The sequence below is a fragment of the Strigops habroptila genome, chromosome 5, assembly GCF_004027225.2.
Source record: "Strigops habroptila isolate Jane chromosome 5, bStrHab1.2.pri, whole genome shotgun sequence".
Taxonomy (NCBI): Eukaryota; Metazoa; Chordata; class Aves; order Psittaciformes; family Psittacidae; genus Strigops; species Strigops habroptila.
The window spans coordinates 43015746-43036400 of NC_044281.2; the positions used below are offsets into that span (position 1 = coordinate 43015746).

The 20655-nt window shown below is 47.9% G+C and overlaps 2 protein-coding genes across 2 annotated transcripts; both read left to right on the top strand.

Moving 5' to 3' along the window:
* The first annotated feature begins 2068 nt into the window (after window positions 1-2068).
* LOC115608759 (vegetative cell wall protein gp1-like) lies at window positions 2069-2974 on the top strand. The gene has a single exon (XM_030488080.1). The coding sequence runs from the start codon at window positions 2069-2071 to the stop codon at window positions 2972-2974; it is 906 nt and encodes a 301-aa protein (XP_030343940.1).
* A 3003-nt stretch (window positions 2975-5977) lies between these two features.
* RPRM (reprimo, TP53 dependent G2 arrest mediator homolog) lies at window positions 5978-14900 on the top strand. Its single transcript, XM_030488390.1, has 3 exons — window positions 5978-6732; window positions 6929-8361; window positions 11518-14900. Exon 1 carries the CDS (start codon window positions 6105-6107, stop codon window positions 6438-6440), a length of 336 nt encoding a protein of 111 aa, XP_030344250.1. The 5' UTR covers window positions 5978-6104; the 3' UTR covers window positions 6441-6732; window positions 6929-8361; window positions 11518-14900.
* Window positions 14901-20655: the final 5755 nt, after the last annotated feature.

Here is a 20655-nt window from a genome sequence, read left to right on the forward strand (position 1 = left end):
AAAAAATATAAAAAATCAAACCTGCAGTTTTCTAGTTTCCCTGGGGAGACCCCTTGGCATTTATTAGGCACTGCAATTCCTGGGATGAAGTGTGCTGGTGGTGGGGGGCTGCAGGCAGGTACCTTCCCTCCCCGCTGCTGCTGCTCTCTGTGGGAGCAAAGGCAAGTTCCTCTTAAGTACCGAATTACACCCTGCTTATCACAATAATAAACACATTAAATATTATTTTTAGTCTATTTTTAAAACATATTTTTTAAATGGTGGTAATTGGAGCTCTGAGACTCAGTGAGGCACAGGCCAGGCAGTGAGGGAGCGAGGAGGACTCACTGCTGAAGGGGCTGCTTTAGCAGGTAGGGCAGCCCTCCCGCATCTCTTGCACTGTGCATCTTTTCAGGAGTCACATTAACTAGGCTAAATGTCATCTTTCTTTATCCTAAAGCTTTACATTAATAAATAAGGAATATACTGCCTCCAGCACCCATAGGCATATGGTTTAGGTAAGGCAAGTCCCAGCAGTACAGAGTTACACCAAGATAAACACAACCTGCAAGTATGGATAGTGACCGACCCCCAGAGTGGGTTTTGGGTGCAAGGGAAGCCACAGTGATGTTTAACCCAGCTAACCTAGAATCTCAGCTGTGCCAGTGTACCCTAAGCCTACCATCACCTGGCAATGCAAGCTGCACTCCTTGGTAGCCCTCAGCAGTCCCCAACCGGGGGTGCAGAAGCTCCACCCTGGCCAAGCCAGAGCATCCTTCTGCTGAGGAGCAGCCATTTCTCTCCTTCAGCAATAGCCCCATGCAGGACACTTCATGCCCCCATCACTTCCCTGCACTGACTGTCCAAAGCATCATCACAACAAATTCAGTGGTTTTCCCCTCCAAGAAACTCTCTGAAGAGCTGTGCTGTGAGCCTCCTCAGGATGGCCCCCACACCACTCATCCTTCGAGGCTGGCAGTGGTGCTTGCTGCCAGGCATAGAAAAACTTCCTCTTCCTGGGAGCAAGAGATAAGGAATAATGTGAATGCCCATGGCTGTGGAAAGACTTGGGCAGCCCTTTGGGGTTGCACCTGGTGGTTCCTCGGCGTTATCCACAAAGTGCAGGATGTACACCTACATCACCCAGAGATGGAAAGGCATCCTGTGCTGCACTGGCATCTCAAGCACCGGTATGTAGGAGCTATTCACCAGCACGCATCTCGGCAGAGGTTGGTGCTGGCTGCGTCACAAGCCTGGGGAAACTTTCATGAGTGTTGAGCGATGATAAAATGCAGTGTTGGTGTGGGCTGTACCCCATACATGGGCAGTCAGTGGGAAACTCACCACCGGCTGAGTTGCACCACTGCTTAGCCCTCATGCAGCACTTTGAGCCATGGCATGGGCTGTCCCCAGTGTGAACGTCTCGGCAGCCAGAGAATAAAATGTGACAGTCATGCAATATTCATCATAACCAAAATCCCAAGTAAGGACACATATGAAGATGAAGTGCATGAAACAAGAACAGGAGAAAACAAAAGATCCACCATCTCCCTGGAACTCATTTGTTAGTCTCAGGGCAGAAATCTCAGCTCACCTCACCAGCTGCTGCCCTGTGGGGCATCAGCAAACCCCCACCTCAACCACCTGGCCAACCACCTCAAGACAGTTGTTGATGCTAAGGGAGAGGGCGAGAAGTAAAACCCCACGCATAGCTGGGGACACCTCTCCTCACAGCCTGCTTGGCTACAAGGATTTCTGAAACCCTTCAGCTGAGCTCAAAACAGAGTTTAACAATGACTCCCTGGTGTATATTGTGCTCTTCTCAAACATCACGGTGTTGATGAGGCCAGCTGAATTTGCCCTGTTCAGGTTGGATTTTTTTTCCTGTATTAGCTTTGGGCCTAGTATTACACCCTGTTTGATTAGTGCCAGCAATCTGAAACCGTAAGAAAGTGTGCGGAGCTTTGCAGTAAGTAAGCAAGTCTTAGGCAGGCATTCCCATGATTTTAGAAAACAGATTTCTGCCCTTGGGAAGGAGAAGCAGGAGGAGATGGGGCTTCCTGGAGCTGTCGCATCTGTGTCCGTGCCCATGGCCATGCTTGTGGCTGTGTCCATTGCTGTGCCCATGCCCATGTCTGTGCCCATGCCTGTGTCAGTGGCTGTGTCTCTGCCTGTGTCCATGTCTGTGTCAGAGCCCTTGTCCATATCTGTGTCCATGTCCACGTCCATGCCTATACCTGTGTCGAAATCCGCATGCGTGTTTGTGTTCCCGCTCATGTCCCCACCCATGTCCGTATTCGCGTCTGATTCCATGTCCCTGCTTATGCCATGTCCGTACCTGTGCCCGTGCCCGTGCCCGCATCCGTGCCCGTGCCCGCATCCTTGCCCGTGCCCGTGCTCGTGTCCGTGCCCGTGTCCCCGCCCGTGCCCGCGTCCCCGTGTCCCCGTCCCCGTCCCCGTCCCCGTCCCCGTCGCGGTGCCGGTGCCAGCAGTGCCTCCCGCCGCACACACTAGGTGTCACTGCGCGACCTGTAGTGGGACCCCGAGTCCCGCCGCCTGGCTCCGCGCACCGCAGCCCCGCTCCGCTCTGCGCCGGGTCACCACCAGGTGGGCTCTGCTCGAACCGGGGCAGCGGCACATAGCCGTGAAGCTGACCTTCCGCTGGGGGCACGCCCAACGCACGGCGCTCCGAGGGGCACCTCCCCCTCGACAGCGACCCGTCCTCAGCGGGATTTTCGGGGCATCACGTCTCCCAGACACTGCTGTCTCCCGGGAGCTCTGGCCTATCCATCCCGTCCCATCCCATCCCCATGATATCCCGACCCCAACGCCATCCCCATCCACACCCCATCCCAACCCCGACCCCATCGCAACCCTGACCCCAACCCAAATCGCCCACAAGGCTGGGGGCTGTCTCACAGTTGAATTTGGGGTGCCCCCAGCCCACACACAGCCCTGGTGCCCCCCACACCCGAGGTGCACCAAGAACGTGTAATGGCCCATGGGTGAGCAGTGAGGGTCTGCATGGCCAGGGTGCTCTGGCTCCCCAGTGTGAGGGGCACAAGGCAGTGGTGCCCCCCCCCCCCCCCCCCCGGCAATGCCACCCTGATGGAATGGGAAGGAAGGGGCCAGAAACACTCCCCGGGGGCTGCTTTCTCCCAGACTGCCATGTACACTCCACAGATCCCACCCAGGGCACCGGAGTCCACCGCCTCCTCCAGCCCCAAGCACGATGAGCCAGAACCACGTCATTTCTTACACGTTATCTTTGCCCACATCAGTACAGAGCCTGGCCAAAATGGATGGCAATTTTCTCCCCCTTCATTTCCTACGTTTGCTCCACATCAAAACATTCTAAATGAGAACATTCTTTTCCATCTGGTAGTTTCACAAAATACTCCTTAAATCACCTACTATTGGTTCGTGTCTTCCTGCCTCCAGTTATCTGCCAACCTGGAGGAAGGGAGAAGCATGATCCCTTCCCTGAGCCTTTACATGCAAGTACACTGTGCCCACCTGGCGCTGCACTGGCTGAAATCTGTATCCCCAAAGATTTTAGCAACTTTTTTCACTGGGCAAAATGAAATGCACTTTATTCTTCAAGGCTAATCCAACTCCAGTTTCCAAATCATAAGGATAAACCCAACAAAAACAATGGCAGGGACTTTAAGAGGTTAAATTTCACATCTGGCCTTCATCCTGCTGTGAAATTGCAGTGGGGAGGTCTGAAAAAGATACAGTTCTGTTTGCTCAGACTAAAGCTCACTCTTTATATTGTTTCCTTATCACAGAAAACTAATAAAGATGAAATCTCAATGTCAAAAGTCACCACATATGTGAACAGAGATCATGTTTTCCACAATTTCACACTTTTGTACATTTTGGCACGGTTGTGCCAAACAACCACACAATGCCGTTGTGCTGAGATGTCCCAGACTCTAAGATGGGTCTAACACTGCTGCTGCCTCAGGGTACTATGAGACTCACTCATTAGAAAACATTTCTAAAGCACTTTAAATTTAGGATTTGCAAAGGATTAATCCACAGAAAACTTGCGGGTGATCCACAGAGAACGAGTGGGCACGTGGATCCAGCTCTCTTTACTCTCAGCCACTAGCTCTTCACAGCTGAAAGTATATGCAGGACTTCCCTGACATACCTTAGGCATGGGATCCATTTTCCTGACATAACTTAGGGACAGGATCCATTTTCCCACGTGCTGCTGAGAGATGCCAAGAGCTGGTGAATGAAGAGGAGTGGGGGAGCAGATCCCAACCCAGGCGGCCGCTGCTCCCACTGGCTGCTTTGCACAGCAAGGGGACAAGGCAGAGAAACCACTCACTGCAAAAAGGAGTCATGCAGAGTTCGAACATCTCTTCCAGCATTTCACTCCGGCTAAAATAACTGCCAGCACTCCTGTTGCAAATTAGAATTAATACTATCTTCTACCTCCAACAGTAGAAACAAAATGTTCCTACCGTGTCCCATCTGATAAGGCTGTAAAGCTTCTCCAGCATCGCTTCGTAGGTGGGCTGCTCTCAGCAGAAGACTCTGCCAGCCTTCGGGGAGCCAGAGGGCTCTTCAGGGAGGGGACCCCGTACCCCTGCATGGGGACCGCTGCCCCTAGAGTCCCGTGCCAAAGGAACTGGGTGCATCAGGACTGGGACATGGGGAACGGGTTACATCTGGGCTCTGGATGATTGTGTCAGTTAACGAAATAGCCACCACACTAAGATGAATTAGCTGCAAGGGCTTCAGAAAACATCATTTCTCCATGCCTGGCCTCGACCTCCCTGCTACTTCATTCCCATGAGGACAAGCCCTGGATGGTGTAAAGTGCAGTACGGATGTCACACCTCCCGCTGCCATGGGCAGTGTTTGCTCACAGCGCCTGGCACATCCCAGCACAGAGATCCCTCTGGCTGTTTGCAATAACTAAATTTCAATTCAAGCAAAGAGAGGGCAGGGTTAACAACAGTGGCAGCCGCCTGCTGCTCACAACTCCAAGCTGTGCCTACATCCACATCCTCTGCTTGGAAATATCCCAAGTCATCACTTGGCTGGAGGTACCAGGGCAACCATCCTGCCCATCACCACCCCGGCAGATGCACACCCAACCCATGGCCCTGATTTGCCACAAACCTCTGAACTGCAGGTGGGAAAAGCAGCAAAGCTGGGCCCTCTCCTGAACAAAGCCCCTGCCATCCCCAAGCATTTGGGTGCCTCTGGGGAAGCAGCTTTGGTACCCAGGGTGCTTGGGTGCATCCCCAGGGTTGGGCAGTGGGGATGCCTGCGTGCCCCACGTGCCCCCCACGTGGACTGTAGCCCCAGAGCTGCCCCAGGTTGCCACTGCTCCAGTTGTCACCTCTCCTGAGAACGGTGGCCTGCAGCAGCACACGGAGAGGCACCGCTCCAAAAAACAATGGCTGAACCTTCAACTAAAACAGACCAGGGGGCTGGGGAGGGTGAGGTTCAACCAGCTGAGCCCACAGGTCCCCACAGGGCTGGGCTGGCTCTTCCTGAAGCCCAGGGACCAGTGCTGCACCCCGCAGTGCAGGAACTGCCTCCCGAAAACATGTTTCCCCAAAAAAAGGAAATCCTGAAAACCCATGTCCCAAAACTTACTCCCTTAAAAACCCACTTGGAAAATCCTGCTCCCCCCAAATCTGACCTCTGAAAGTCTGTTGCCCCAAAACCAGTCACCAGACCGCACTCCCCAGAGAGTCACTCCTCAAGGCTTGCTCCCGTGGAAAACGTCCACTCCCGAAACCCAGTTGCCAAAAGCACCTGCCCAAAGACCACTGGTAAAAAACCTGCTCCACCACCGAAGCTCCTCAGACCCACCCCCCGCTTCTCCGCCGCCCCCCCCTTGCAACCGCTCCTCCCGCCCCCCGCTCCCAAACCCCCCCGCTCCCCCCTCATTCTCTAAAGCCCTCCCTCCTCCCCTCCTCGGCCCCGCTCCCCGCCCGGGCGCGTCGAGGCGGAGCGGAGCGGGGCGGCAGCAGGCTGCGGGCGGAGCGGGCAGCGCGGAGCCTCCGCCGGCGCGGGGCAGCGCGGAGCGGCAGGGCTCGGGTCGGCACGGCCCGGCCCGCCTGCATGCGGCGGCGGCGGAGCGGCCGGGCGGGATGAACGGCTCGGCGGCGGGCGGCGGCACGGCGGTGGCGGGGCTGCTAGCGGGCACCGGGAGCGCGGCGCTGGAGCTGGAGCGGGCGCTACGCTGCTGTACCGCCGCCTCCGTGGTGACCGACGGCGGCGGGGCGGCGGCGGCGGACGAGCGGAGCCTGTACATCATGCGAGTGGTTCAGATCGCCGTCATGTGCGTCCTCGCCCTCACCGTCGTGTTCGGCATCTTCTTCCTCGGCTGCAACCTCCTCATCAAGTCCGAGGGGATGATCAACTTTCTGGTCAAGGATCGGCGCCCGTCCAAAGAGGTGGAGGCGGTGGTGGTGGGGCCGTACTGACCGCCGCGCCGCGCCCCGCTCCGCGCCCGCCCACCCCGACGGCGCGGCCCCGGGGGAGGCCGGCCCGAGGCCCCGCTCCCAGTTGACTGCACAGCAGCCATCCTCCGTTCAGACATGACTGTTTGGTCTGTTGGTTTTATGTGATGTTATTCCTCCTTAAACACAACAGCAAACGAGCCCCGAGAACCCGAAGCCGGTGAGACGTGCGGGGCCGCCCGGCGTGCGCTGTCCCCGGAGCCGCCCGCCCCGGCCTGCGGGGCGCCGAAGTAAAACCGTGCTCTGATGGCAACAGGTCTGGGCTTTCTTCTTCCGTTCGCGTTAACCGATGCCTCCCGTCTTCGAGTCCCGGGCGCCGCGGTGGGGGGAGCGGGGAGGCGCCCTGGGCGAATCCGCGGAGGTCGGGGGGGGAGCCGCCGCCCCGTGGCCCGGCCTCGCGGGTTTTTGCCTTGCACCTGTGCTAAAAGTTCTGTGTATGACTGCTCTTCCAGCCGCCGGGGTTGCCCGAGGCCGGAGGAGGCGGCTCCCGAGCGCGGCGGGATGGTCGGCGGGACCCGGCGCTCCCCGCGGTACCAGCTGTGGCCGGGGAAATAACCCAGGAGACGCCGCCGTATCCCCCTGTCCGGGTCTGACCCTGGAAAACCGCTACACGTACCAGTTATGAGCCCAGCCGCAAGCCTCACCAACAGGTGACTTGTCACAGTCACATTTAAGGGAGGGAGAAATTTATGCCGGCACAGGGTTTTGGGTTTTTTTTCCTCTCCATCCATTTCCTCTGCAGGGATCACAGAGCATCTGTCGATGAGAGGTTAGTCAGCTCCCCGAGGGCTTGCACTGGTTGCTAGTGATAAATCAATGTAACCACATTTGCTGAAGAAGGAGTGGAACTGGTGTAAGCACTTGCCTGGGAGCACAGAAGTGGGACTGGGGCAAAAAGGCTCAGGCAACCTGCCTGGGAGAAAATACCTCTCGTGACATCCGAAGTCCTGCAGTAAGACTGTTAATTGTCAGTATTTTAAATGCTGATGGGAATTGGGAAGTTTTCCAGAGAAGCCATGCAGATTTAAGGCTACTTGGTTTTCCCTCAGTTTATCGCAAGCTGCATGAAGATGGCCAAGCTACCAAATCATTAGAGACAACTTTAGGAGATGTTCTCAGAAGTTTCCATTGTGATAGACAAGGTGAAAATCTGCATTTACAAAAGGCACCTGAGTTAGAAGGAGCTGAAATAAAGCTGCAGTCTGAGGCCACCATTGAACTGTGGATAAACTTTTGGTAGAAAACGAGATAAACCAGAGTATCTCAGCGTAGTCCGATTCCCTCACACAAGCAGAAATCACAGCCGTGTCCTCGCTCATTTACAGCTACATTTAAGGGAAAGACAAAGAACAGATCTTCCTGTTCTCTGGGATGCAAATATGCTGTGGACTTTGTCATTACATCAAAATAGATGTTACAAAGCCATCTATCAGCTCAAACATTGTTGGGAAATTTAACCCTTAATTTTTTTTACCCCTTAATGCATTAGAAACATTGAATAAAGGAGAATTTTAAGATAGTACAATAAGAGGGAAAACTCTTAATATAGATGTTGCAGTCATTGCAAAGCATTTCCGCCTTTTTAATTTGCATCCCTTTGTGGTATTGCAGGTAACACAATCAGTCCTGTAATCTGACTTGCAAGGAGTGCACTTCATGTTTGAGCCATTTTGAAAGCTAGATACATTAAGCATTCTTCATTAATTTTAGTGAGCACTTGAAGTATAATACATTTTGATTAACCTTTGCCAGAAGCCACAGCTTTTTCCAACATCATAAATCTGGCGTGGCAAACTCCTAGTTATGTAATAAAACTGCCGAATTTTCAACCTCAGCCTAAGAGAGGACACAGCCTGCTGCCCCTCGCCTAAGGATCCTGCACAAGGTGAGAGCCTCTACCCTACCCAAGTGCTTGTGACTAATCCCTGCAAAGGTACCTTGTTTTAGGCAGGGAACAGTTGGGAAAAGGGCTCTGGCACCCAGTTCACCCCCATGTTCTACAGGGTGGGCAGAGGAACTGTGTTTGGGCAGGTATGTCCTACCCGGCCCTGAGGTGCTACGGACACCTTCCTGCTTTACAAAGCAAAGTCTCCCTGCCCAGAGCATACCTTTGTACATTCTAGATGTGTGTAAAGCCACGATCTGCTTGTTCAAGGGGAGGAAACCTCACGTTGAGAAAACCTTTTTCAGATCACTGCTTATGTCATTTCAAGGACATTTTTGGAAAAGCACCTGCTAAGCTGCAAGGAGCGCAGCTAGGAGAGCCTGTGCTGTCAAGGAGTAAAGCCCTGTCAGCTCCTAAAACACTTGCAGTGCTGAGGTGTCAGGAAAAGTTGGGATACCAACATGTTGAGTACCCAAAGTGAGGCTCCACCACCTTGTCATTGGCTTGAAGATGCTCCAAGGGCTGGAGCGCCTCTCCTATGGAGACAGACTGAGAAAGCTTGGCTTGTTCAGCCTGGAGAAGAGAAGGCTCTGGAGAGACCTTAGAGCAGCTTTCGGTACCTAAAGGGGCCGACAAGAAGGACTTTAGACAAGGGCAAGTAATGATGGGGGTTAGGGGGAATGCTTTAAACTGGCAGAGGAGAGATTTAGATTAGATATTAGGAAGAAGTTCTTCCCTGTGGAAATGGAATGTGTCCCTGTGCATGGCAGGGGGTCTGGAAATAGGTGCTCTTTAAGGTCCCTGCCAACCCAAACAATTATAGGATTCCGTGATTTCTCCATAATGCTTCCATCCATGAAATTCCCAGAGGAGCAGAAGACTATGAGAGTGACCTGTCTGGGAGACCTGACCAGCTCTCAGTCGTTGCTGTCAGATGTGAGCTCTTACAGGGGAAATTTCCAACTTCTGAGGAAACCCTGCCCCTTGTGATGATCAATGACTGCTGGGTAGTGGTAAGATGTTGCAGCAGGACATCTCCCAGCATGATTCACACTGGGACCTCTCACTGCAGCCTTTCAATGGCTGTTTTGGAGAAAATGGTGCCAAAAAAGTCTATATAGCCCCAACCAGAGCAAGACCCTAACAAGGTGCTATTTGCAATTCTTCTTGAGTACTAAAATAAAAAAGCTCAAATCTCACTTTTCTTAAGTCAAGGTTGAAGCAATATCACCTTAGGCTGTCTGCATACCTAATTACTGTCTACAAAGTAATAACACAGTAGTTCTTGCCTAGAGTTAAAAGAAGGCAGCAGAGCTTCAGGCTACCGTGCGGCAGGCAGACCTTGACCCTTGTGCTCAGCCTCAGCTTCCAGATCTTCTGGGCAAAAACACCCACCAAAGCTCATTCCCAGCATGAATCCGCAGCCTGTCAAATGGCACCTGATTTCTCTGCTGCCTCTCGGCCAGTCTTGTCGTTCCTCCCCATTAGCCAGGAACATGGGCTTGGTAAAATGAGAAAAAAGATTTTCAGCTCAAAATGTGAGCTAATCCTCCAGGACAAAAATCAAGAGGCATCTTAGTCACTTCCCAAACACCCACCGAAGTGGTTTGTTCAATATTTTAAATTGGATACACTTACGAAAAACACTCCAGCAACTGCAATTGCTTTTAGATAAGCCTGTGAATGTACTCAGGCTAAATTTGTCTAGATGGCTGTACAATTTTAATTGTATGCTTTCCATGTATTTTTGGTAATAATAATCAAACACTGCCTGAAGTATGAGGAAAAGGTTCGATTTAGCAGTTCAGACATATACAGGTGCAGGGCTTTATTCCAATTTCATATTCAGGCAAAATTCACATTGATTTTTGAAGCAGTTTAGCTTTAATAAAGAACATAATATCCCACTGTTCATTTGCTTAAAAACCAAAACTTCATAGTTAGTGACAGGCAAACACATTACAACTTCATTATTTGCCCTAATATTTATCACTTAAAGCAGCCACTGAGTGATCCTGGATCATGCAGCACACACAGCACCGTGCACTTAGCCGGCACAGGAGCTGGGAACCCCCAATGAAAGTGTTCTTCCTGTAAAATCTCCATGCTTATATTCAGCTAGGCACCCCATTTTCACAGGCAGCCCTAGCTGCACTTGAGACCATGTTAACTGTCATTAAGGAATGAGTCATTAAAAGTGCTCCTCCTTTCTCAACAGCTCTGTTTTGTGTGTATGAATGGATTATGCTGCTGTCATCAATTTCAGCAAACCATGACTGGGGCTGTCCAACTCGTATAGCCAAAGATGCCCCGAGGGACAGCAAGTCTTTCAATTCTTTCATATTATAAAACAATAGTGTCCTTTCCATAATTAAGGTGTAAACTCATCCAAAAACCTAATTTTCTGTTAGCTCACCATTCGCAAGTGGTAGCTGTTGCCCACTGTGTTCGCCTGTGTGCCTGGTGACCAGCAGCTAGCTGTTCTCCCAGACAATGCAGCCGGTTGTGCTGCTTCCCGTCTCCACTGCGCGGTTACTGGCACAGTGATACCAGCTCCTCTATTGAAAGAGAGAGAAAAAGGGAGAGAGAGAAGCCAGAAAGGAGTGGGAAGGGTACAAAATACAGGGGGGAAGCACCATGAATGGGCACTGAAAGGCATCAAACTGAAACTTAATACAAATTGAAACTTTATTTTTATTTAAAAAGTGTGTTCATAACCTGTGTGAAAGTCTACCAAAGCCTGTGAAATAGTCAGATTTCAGAAAAGGGGGAAGTTCATAGGGCAGACAAGGGCATCAGCTCTCACTCAGGTAGGGAAAACACACTGTGCTTCAGGAAGAAGGCGAACCCCCAAGGGCTATTTTACAAACACAGGGGTTGGATGGCTGTTGCAGAAACTGTATTTAAAGTCTTTAAGAGCACCTCTTTGCGTTCAGGCTTTGTTTTCTCTTGTCCCAAACCAGCATGCATGCTCGAATGAAAAATTTTAACAGCATCATCTTCTCCTTTCATTCCTTCACTGAATTTAAATCCAGTCCAAATGATATTGGTGACCACACAATTTATCCTTTCTAATATATTTGTAGGGAGCTGCTTTCTTTTATAGAACACCTTTATGTTTTTAATGCTAAAAATTACTTTTTTTTATCACTGCAGACCAGACACATTCACTGAAGACAGCAAAGAAAGCCTGAGCTCTTCACGATTAAGCATATCCGTCAATTTGGCCACCAGTGGCTTGGGACCTATTCCACAGTTATGGACATATTTTTGGCACATGGAAAAGCAATGTCATGAGCACATGATATGAAAAATACACAAAGCAATATATCACTATTATTTGCTTTATTCTATCATAATCAGGTTAGGAATTCCCCACCCCCAACCTGCTTCTATTTCAGAAGTGTCTCCAGGGAAGCAGTCTGTAGAAACGTAATGGCCCATCAAACCCACGACAGCTGTGTGCAGCAGCTACAGCAAACCTGTCCACCATGGCGAAGGAGATGGAGCAGCACAGTGCTGGGATGAAGGAGATGGAGTGGCACCGCACCAGGATGAAAGAGACAGAGTAGACATGAAGGAGAAGGTGCTGGCAGGACCTTGAGAAGGCAGGGGAGTTGTTGCCCACCATTGCCGCCCATTGTCCTGTGTCCATTGCACTGTGCTCTCCTTTTGTTACTGCCATCTCCTCAGTGTAAATTCTTTTTTCTTTCATTTTTTCTGTTTTAATTTCCAATCACAGCAAATGCAGTCAGAAGAAAACCGACGCCCGTTTGAGCTGGTATCTCCCATGGGCTTAAAAGAATGGAACTGCCTACTTATGTTAAGGGATAATATGATGGGGATATAAGAGCAGAAGGAATGTCTTTGCCCTCACCACCTCCCTGGGAAAGCGAGGCCTGAGTTCTTCCCCTGCTCCCAGAGCTGAAGTGATGAGCACAAGGCTTCACCCACAGACGCTGGACCTAAAAGAAAGTTAGGGATTATTTTACACTGTGAAAAATGTAAATGTACTTGCACAAAAAATCTCAGGTTAGTTTTGTGCTTTATTTGCAAGCATACCATGAAACAAATAACAAATTGGTAGTCCCCACTCTGGTTTGTTCCTGGATGAGGAAAGCTGGTGTGTAAATTCCACTCAAATACCAATGACAAACTAGCAAGTGAGAGGAAGAGCAACAAAAATCACCAGGTACGTGGGAAAAATTATGAAGAAAAAAATACGCATAAAAAAACCCTAAAGTCTTGGACAAAGAAAATGGAAATGAGTGCCAGATGCGTGCTATACATCTACAAGACAACCTGATGGGGCAGGAAATTTAGGAGATGAGCTCTCTCCGGAAAAGATGGGCTGGGCTGGAAGAGGCCAAAATGGAATAGAGCAATTTTGCTGCTTTGTAAGAAAAGTCTTGAAAATGAGAGATGTTAGGCTGTGGATTCATCTCTAAAGGGAAGATATAAAATTTATATTATTGATGAATTTTACTCTAAACTTGAGAATATATTCCCTATAAGATACTGCTGCATTCACAAGAAGCTGGACCTTTATACCACCTCTCCATCACTGTCTGAAGAAATTCCCTGGTTAAGCTAATCACTATCACTGAAGCTATACGAATGAAAAGTGCTAATCATGTTGTAAATATTAACTACATGTAAGAACTACCAAAAATTACCAAGCAAAGAAAACAAGCTGAATTACACTCAGCAATTTCAGGAAGTGGAGAAAAAAAAGAAAAGCAGTTTTCTTTAATTCATCCACCTGCAGAAGACTACTGGCTGTTTGACTGCAAGGGAGACATTTCAAATCCTGTTACCCAGCAGGGCATTTGTGTGTGTGTAATGGAACTGCCACTCAAAGCTTTCAAAATATGTATTCAATGATTCACAAATCCATGATGGAGTGAGTCCAGATGAGGCCACAAAGATGCTTCAAGGGCTGGAGCACCTCTCCTGTGGAGATAGGCTGAGAGAGCTGGGCTTGTTCAGCCTGGAGAAGAGGAGGCTCCGGGGAGACCTTACAGCAGCTCTCAGTGCCTAAAGGGGCCAATAAAAAAGCTGGAGAGGGCCTTCTGACAAGGGCAGGTAGTGACGTGACAAGGGGGAATGGTTTCAAAATTACAGAGGGTAGATTTAGATTAGATTTTAGGAAGTTCTTCCCTGTGAGGGTGGGTGAGACACTGGCACAGTTTGCCCAGAGAAACTGTGGCTGCCACATCCCTGGCGGTGTTCAAGGCCAGGCTGGATGGAGCTTTGAGCAACCTGGTCTAGTGGAAGGTGTTCCTGCCCATGGCAGGGGGATTGGAACTGAGTGATCTTTAAGGTCTCTTCCAACCCAAACCATTCTAGGATTCTATGATTCAAACTTTCATTAAAATCTCCACATGGTTAATGAAAGCTACATCACCCCTTCCCTTTGCCAAATATAAACTTAGGGCTGCCGAAGAGCACGTACCCAAGATCACTGAGATTTTTCGGAGCTCTCCTCCCAGATGAGCCTTCATTGCCATCATAAACAAACCACCCCTTTGTCTTACATTGTTACAAGGGGCAGAAAGATTGGACTGACGCTTGTTCATTTGCAGAGAAATGACCTACTTCTAATGAACCTCACTCCCCATTCTATTGTACTGATATTAAGCCCATCAGCAAATACTCCCAAGTTCCAGGTCCCTGGTTTTCTCTGGGTGCAAGCATCCATGGCATTCCTATGACATGTTAGAAGAGAGGAAATCATGCATTATCTTAAGCAATTCTACTCTTTGCGCACTCCATGTACTTGCTATCACTTTTTCTTCTTTTCAAATGGTGCACCATGACCATTGTTATACATAAATAACACCTTGAACTTGAACAAAGCATATCCACAGGATATTCTGTAAGTGAGAAATAAATTACTTTAGAAAAAAAAAAAGAAATATAGCACTATTGGAAAATGGAGCACAGCAGGTGTTAGCTAATGATACCTAACATTTGTTGTATCTTGGACAGAAAATGAAAATACATATATTAATTAAAAGCAGGCTTTAGGGAAAATATTATTAACATGTGCTATAATAAAAGCTGAAGGCTTCCAGGAAGATCCATTGTACTGTGGCAGGGGGCTGTTCAGTTAATTTGGGTGGCTGTTCAGTTAATTTGATTAAATGCACAGGGCTTGGTGAGACGTGGAACAGCAGGTCATTGCGATGAGAGAGGGCTAAGAAGCATGGGACCTTGCAGGGAACTTGGGAGACTTAATGTATTTGGGATTTGGGCAAGATTTCACCCTCTAACTACATGCCACCATTTAAATAGACACTATTTATCCACCCTCAATGAACAGATTGCAACCCCACACTCAGTCCAGCAACTTTCCTAGATCAAAGAAAGGTGTATAAAGGAAGAAAAATACAATTTTGTATATTGTACCTAGGCTCTCTCAATGCTGGTGAGTACTGCCTGTGGCATGGATTGTACCTGTGGGAGACCAGTCGTACCCATGGAAGGTGTGAAGTTAAACTGTAAAAACACTTTTAATAAAAGATTGCTGCCAAGTATTTAGCATTCTGTCATTTGCAAACTAAGATCTGGGAGCACTTAAAGCACTGTACTATTTTTAATTTGCAATAAAGGCCCATAGTGTGCAGCAATGTTGACATCCTGCTACTACTATGGGTCAGTACCATATACTGTATATCCTGGGCTTATAACTTGGTTCTAGCCTTGCTGTCCAGTGGGGCAAGGAGACAATAGCTTGTTTTGTTTCTCAGCAGCATTGCAAAGAGTCATTCCTCTAATTGATTGAAAAGAGAGATTTTATTGAGACACCAGCCTCTTGGAAAATGTGAACTGCCATTGATTCAACCTAGTTCTTTGAGATGAAAGTCCTAAAATAATTTTTCCTGCTCCTAACCAATCTAAGAAGGATCAATAGCCCCTGCTTTAGCAAGGGAGTTGGGGTGCTGGAGGCAATCAGCTGGTGGTGGACCAGGCCAAATTCCCAGCCAGGAGCATGCTGCTTCATTTATCCTTGAAATTTTTATGTCAGAATGCCAAATGAATTCTGACACACATTACATGCCCAGAATGTGCAACACCATGGAACAGTTTAAGCCATTCTCATTGCCATGCTGTCCCTCAGAGGCAGAGCATGCTTGTCCTCATCTTCACTGCTTGAACCATTCCATGGACCACCAGGAAGGAGGTTTCACCAAGGCACACATGTAAGCACTCTAGCCACGCTGCTCAAGTCTTGGAACTTGCAGGGACTTGGTCTTGCAGGGACTGGGAGAATGAAGACCTTAGGCCACTGTAGGACAGGATCAAGTTCAAGATCATCTAAGGAACCTGAATGTGCGCAGGTCCATGGGACCTGATGAAATCCATCCACGGGTCCTGAAGGAGCTGGCAAATGAAGTTGCTAAGCCACTGTCCATATTTGAAAAATCATGGCAGTCAGGTGAAGTTCCCGGCAACTGGAAAAAGGGAAATATAACTCCCATTTTCAAGGAGGGGAAAATGGAAGACCCAGGGAATTACAGATCAGCCTGTAGTTCCTCTGTGCCTGGCAGGATCATGGAACAGATTCTCCTGGAAACCATGCTAGGGCACATGAAAAACAGCAAGGTGGTTGGTGACAGCCAACATGGCTTCACTAAGGGGAAATCCTGCCTGACCAATTTGGTGGCCTTCTATGATGGGGCTACAGAACTGAAGGACAGGGGCAGAGCAGTTGACATCATCTACCTGGACTTGTGCAAAGCGTTTGACACTGTCCCGCACGACATCCTTGTCTCTAAAGTGGAGAGACATCAATCTGTCCAACGGATGCACCACTCGGTGGATAAAGAATTAGCTGGATGGCCACACACAAAGAGTTGTGGTTAACGGCTCAATGTCCAATTGGAGACCAGTAACAAGTGGTGTCCCTCAGGGGTCGGTGTTCAGCATCTTTGTCGGCGACACGGACAGTGGGATTCAGCGCGCCCTCAGCAAGTTTGCCGATGACACTAAGCTGTGTGGTTTGGTTGATACACTGGACTGAGACTTACAAACCCTAAGCCCTAGACTTTCTTTCAAGTAACCAAAATGCATGCTTTTGGTAGTGTAATTGTGCTCATAGCACTCATCTGAATCTTTGCCAACTAAGCAGTATCTTTTTTTTTTTTTTTTTTTTTTTAATTTGGGATGTTAGAACTGGACACAATGTTCCAATCACAGACTTGCTAAAGCAACACAACCTCTCTGCCCCATAAATCTATGCTCTTCTGTTTTAAAAAAAAAGCATGTGGATGCTCATCATTCTTTTGGCTCCAGTGTCACACTTCACACCTATCTTCAATTGCAGTGACATAGAAACCCCTTCAAAATCCTGGTTCCTAGGGCAGAGTCCAAGAGCCTATAAATTACACCTACTTTCTTCATCCTTATATGCATTTTCCATGTTAAACAATATCAAAATGCACGTTGCATGAAGGGTAAAGCCATGTAGATCAGCAGCAGTTGTATTGGCCTTTTGTAATCCATGATTTCAAAGTTTTGCCATGGATGGATGGATGGATGATTGACTGATGTGCACGTGACTAGCAGGGGTGCTCCTCGCAGACTCTCAAAGTATTGGCACAGTGTTAGACATAAAATTTTATTTCATTTCATACCTCTGGGGCTCTCCAAGGAAGCTAGAACTCATTCAAGCAACATCAAGAGCCCTTAGCTGCTGCTTTGCATATTTTTGGAACAAATTTGTTTAACATTTCTGCCTTCGCTCTCCATGGCTAACAGCTGTGTTGCTCCTATCTAGTAATCTAGTAACAATACCATAGATAGTATTCTTTCTTTCTTTTACTAAAACATTTATTTTAAAAAGCCTTGCTGCATTCATTTCTGCTTGCCATTTCTCTCCCTTTTACTCCTTTATTTTACCAGCGTGCCTGTTTTCCAATTTTTGCAGTGAGTATATGGAGGTTTTTTATTTATAATGGGCTTGTATGTAGCCATTCTCACTCACCTTACTACTTTACTACTTGAAAGATCATTCTTCTACAGTGGGGTATGTGAAAATGGTCCCAACAGGAGTCCTGCAGTCTGTGCTGAAAAGGAAAATCAAAACTGCCCACCCTTCAGCTATAGAGCACTGTCCACCCTGTCCTTTCTCTCATCTTCAGCTACGGCCAGTCTCCATCTGCCTTCTGGGGAAGGTGAAGAGAAAACATCTGGTCAGTTGTGCACCTCTAGGCATCCCCTTGCTGCCTTAAACCTGTCTGGTTATATCCCTGGTTCATAAGCTTTGAATGCAGTCTTTAAGCTATTCCAAATCACCATGGCTTTTTGAGTTCTGCACACAAAATATTTCCTGTGATAATATTTGAGCACTGAGATTAATCCACACCTGATATGCCCCTGGTTCTCCAGCTGCAATTTAGTATTGCGGCTGCAAAACAGGGATGACATAGTACTGTATTTCCTATCTTAGAAATGTGCAGTGTTTAGGAAGATCTCTCTGGTGTGGTTATTTCAGAAAAAAATTATTTTGTTCTTTCCAAATATAAAAGAATAAACAAATTGCTGAGTAGAAAGCAAGAAAGGCAACATAAAATTTGGACCATAATTATAGAGTTGTGTTATACTTACCTTCTAAGTTGTATTTTGTTCTTTACTGATACATTTCTAGAGAAATGATTGATAAGACAGAGACTTTAATACAGCACAGCAATGACTTAATGAGGCCATAAAACAGACATACTGCATTTCTATAACCACTTGATAGGAGTGTAGCACAAAGTGCCTATGACAATATGCTGGAGACAGAGTTAAGAGTCATCACTTGCTCAGCCACCTGAGTACAGCTGCCCTCATTTACATGGTGAAAGCCTCAGCTCTGTGGCACAACGATTTTGTTTGGAATAGAAATCCAAAATGGGAAAATGGAAAAATATTGAAGCCAGTAGTAAAACAGCTCACACAAGCAGGATATTTGTCATTGAAAGAAAGATGATAGAATGATCTAAAAGTGATGGATAGTCACACTTACGTACCAGGCACTCTTCCAAGGCGTAACAACCCTGGAAAAATTCCTCTTGGGGAGAAGGACGTCTCTGGCATAGCCCCGGGTCCTTGCAATGAGTCATCTCACAGGCCAAGAGGAGATGTGAAAGGGTCTGAATGAGTCTCCGTTAGTGCACTGAGAGCTGAAAGTGGCAGTCCTTAAATGGAGAAAAAAATGGTGGATGTGCAAACTTGGAAGGCTGGGGAACTTTGCCTTTTATACTTGATGGTGCCTATGGCCTCTCTAAGAGGCTTCTGCTTTTAGCCCCTAATTTCTCTTGCATCTCCAAAAAGGTATCACCCAGGAGAGGTCCTGCTAAATGGAAGCTGGCAATCAGTACGGCGGGGAGGACACCACCTCTCACCACTGAGCTGTGGGCTCTGGGCCACTGTAGCATCCCCTGGTTCTTCCTAAAAATGCTCCTAAAAATGCTTCCTAAAAATGCTCCTAAAAATTTCCCCCTAGTTGTGCTGTCTGATCCCCTGCCCTGGAAAGCCAGTCCTAGAGCTTTGGGGTGCAATAACAACCCAGCGCTGATCCCAGTAAATTAATGTATGCGGTTTTATCCTGTGGATTCAATATGTTCAAGTCTTAGATGAAAACAATTGTCTTAATAGCAAAAGTAAATACCTAAATTATGGTAGATGTGGTAAAGTCTGGATGTATCCTGCCTATAATAATGGTTCATTTCCTGTACCCTGTTCCTAGAAGAGCAGGTGGCGGTGCTGGCGGAGGCTGTGTATGCACCCCATTGATCCCCAGGTTTGCACAGCATCATGCCTTCTGCCAGGCAGAAACCTAACTCCCCGCTCAAGTCTTCCTGCTCACTTTCCTCCAGGATTTTGTACAGTTGTTATAAGAACCATCATTTTTAGCAGGAGCAACTTAACCCACTTTTTGTGGTTCAGTCACCCAGAAAATGACTTGCCAACGCTCGTGGCAGTTCTGAGCGATGCTGCCAAGTGCAAAGGCTATGTAAGGCTACTGAAAATTATTGCCATCCCTGTTCTCCCTTTGGTGTTTTTCGTACTAATTAAGATCTCATGAATTAAAATACCTGAAGTATCTGCAAACTTTTACACTGTCTTTGCTGATAACATGATATGGAGCACACAGAGCTAGCAGTACATGAAGATTATATTGCTTATCCTAACCAAGCTTCTGGGATTACCAGAGAAGCACTTTTAACTTTCTGCTGCCTATGCAGGATAGATCCATACCAACTAATATATTGAAATTTAAATCAGCTGAAATGACCTGACCCGGTCAATTGAAAAATATTTTTGTTGGTGCTTCTGCTATTTCACAGGTCCAAATAACAAAACCCAAAGCAGGTACGTACACATTTAAAAAGAAAAAAGCTACACTGCCTCAGGGCAGAGCCCAGAGCCACTGGGGAGGTGCCCTGATGCAATCCAAGTTCATACAGAGAGGAATAGTGGGAAACCTATCCTGTGCTCTCTTATTTGGAAACCATCCTTTGCCAACAGCAGCAAACACAAATTTAGCAGAAACAAAGATAAAAGCAGTTTAAGCATTACAGCTGATCCAGCATCCCTCCAATGCTGCCCACTGCCTCCCAGTCAGCAGCTTCTTATGCGCCCAGGGCAAGGAGTGGTGGGAGTCATAGAATCATTTAGATTGGAAAAGACCCTTAAGATCTTCGAGTTCCCTGGGAAATTCCTCCCCTGGAAGCCCGCTGTACACTGGGATGCTTCATCCATCTCACAGCATAAGCAGAAAGTCATCTGATGACCAAGAAGGGTCAGTTTGGGGTGATGAGGGTGAAATTCCAGGAAAGTGCAAATGGCAGGATATAACCAAGGAATGGCAGTAAGGGAAGAGAAATAAGTGCAATATCCTTTTAGCTCACAATTGAAGTTTTGAGCAACTCCAAGGGCTTACCAAGAAGTGGTGAGCAACCTCAGCTCCTGATGGCGCTTGGCAAGGTTGAGGGTTTATAGAAGGAAGAAGTAACAAGGTTTATCTCCCTCAGTCAATCTCCAAAGCCTCTTCCCCTTGGGCTGGATCAAAAAGAAAGCAGAACACCTTAAATCAACTCCTGACCAAACATCTCCTGTACATGACAAAAGGAATGCGCTGGATGATAGTACAACAAGATTTAATATATTACTGTTTAGAGATGGATACTGCACTACAAAAACAGTTCAACCACTGTTTATGTTTCCAGAGTGAGTTTTGCCATTGTCTCTCCAAATCCAAAGGCAGATTAATAGGGAGAATTAATTTTCTTCAGGTCTTTGTGC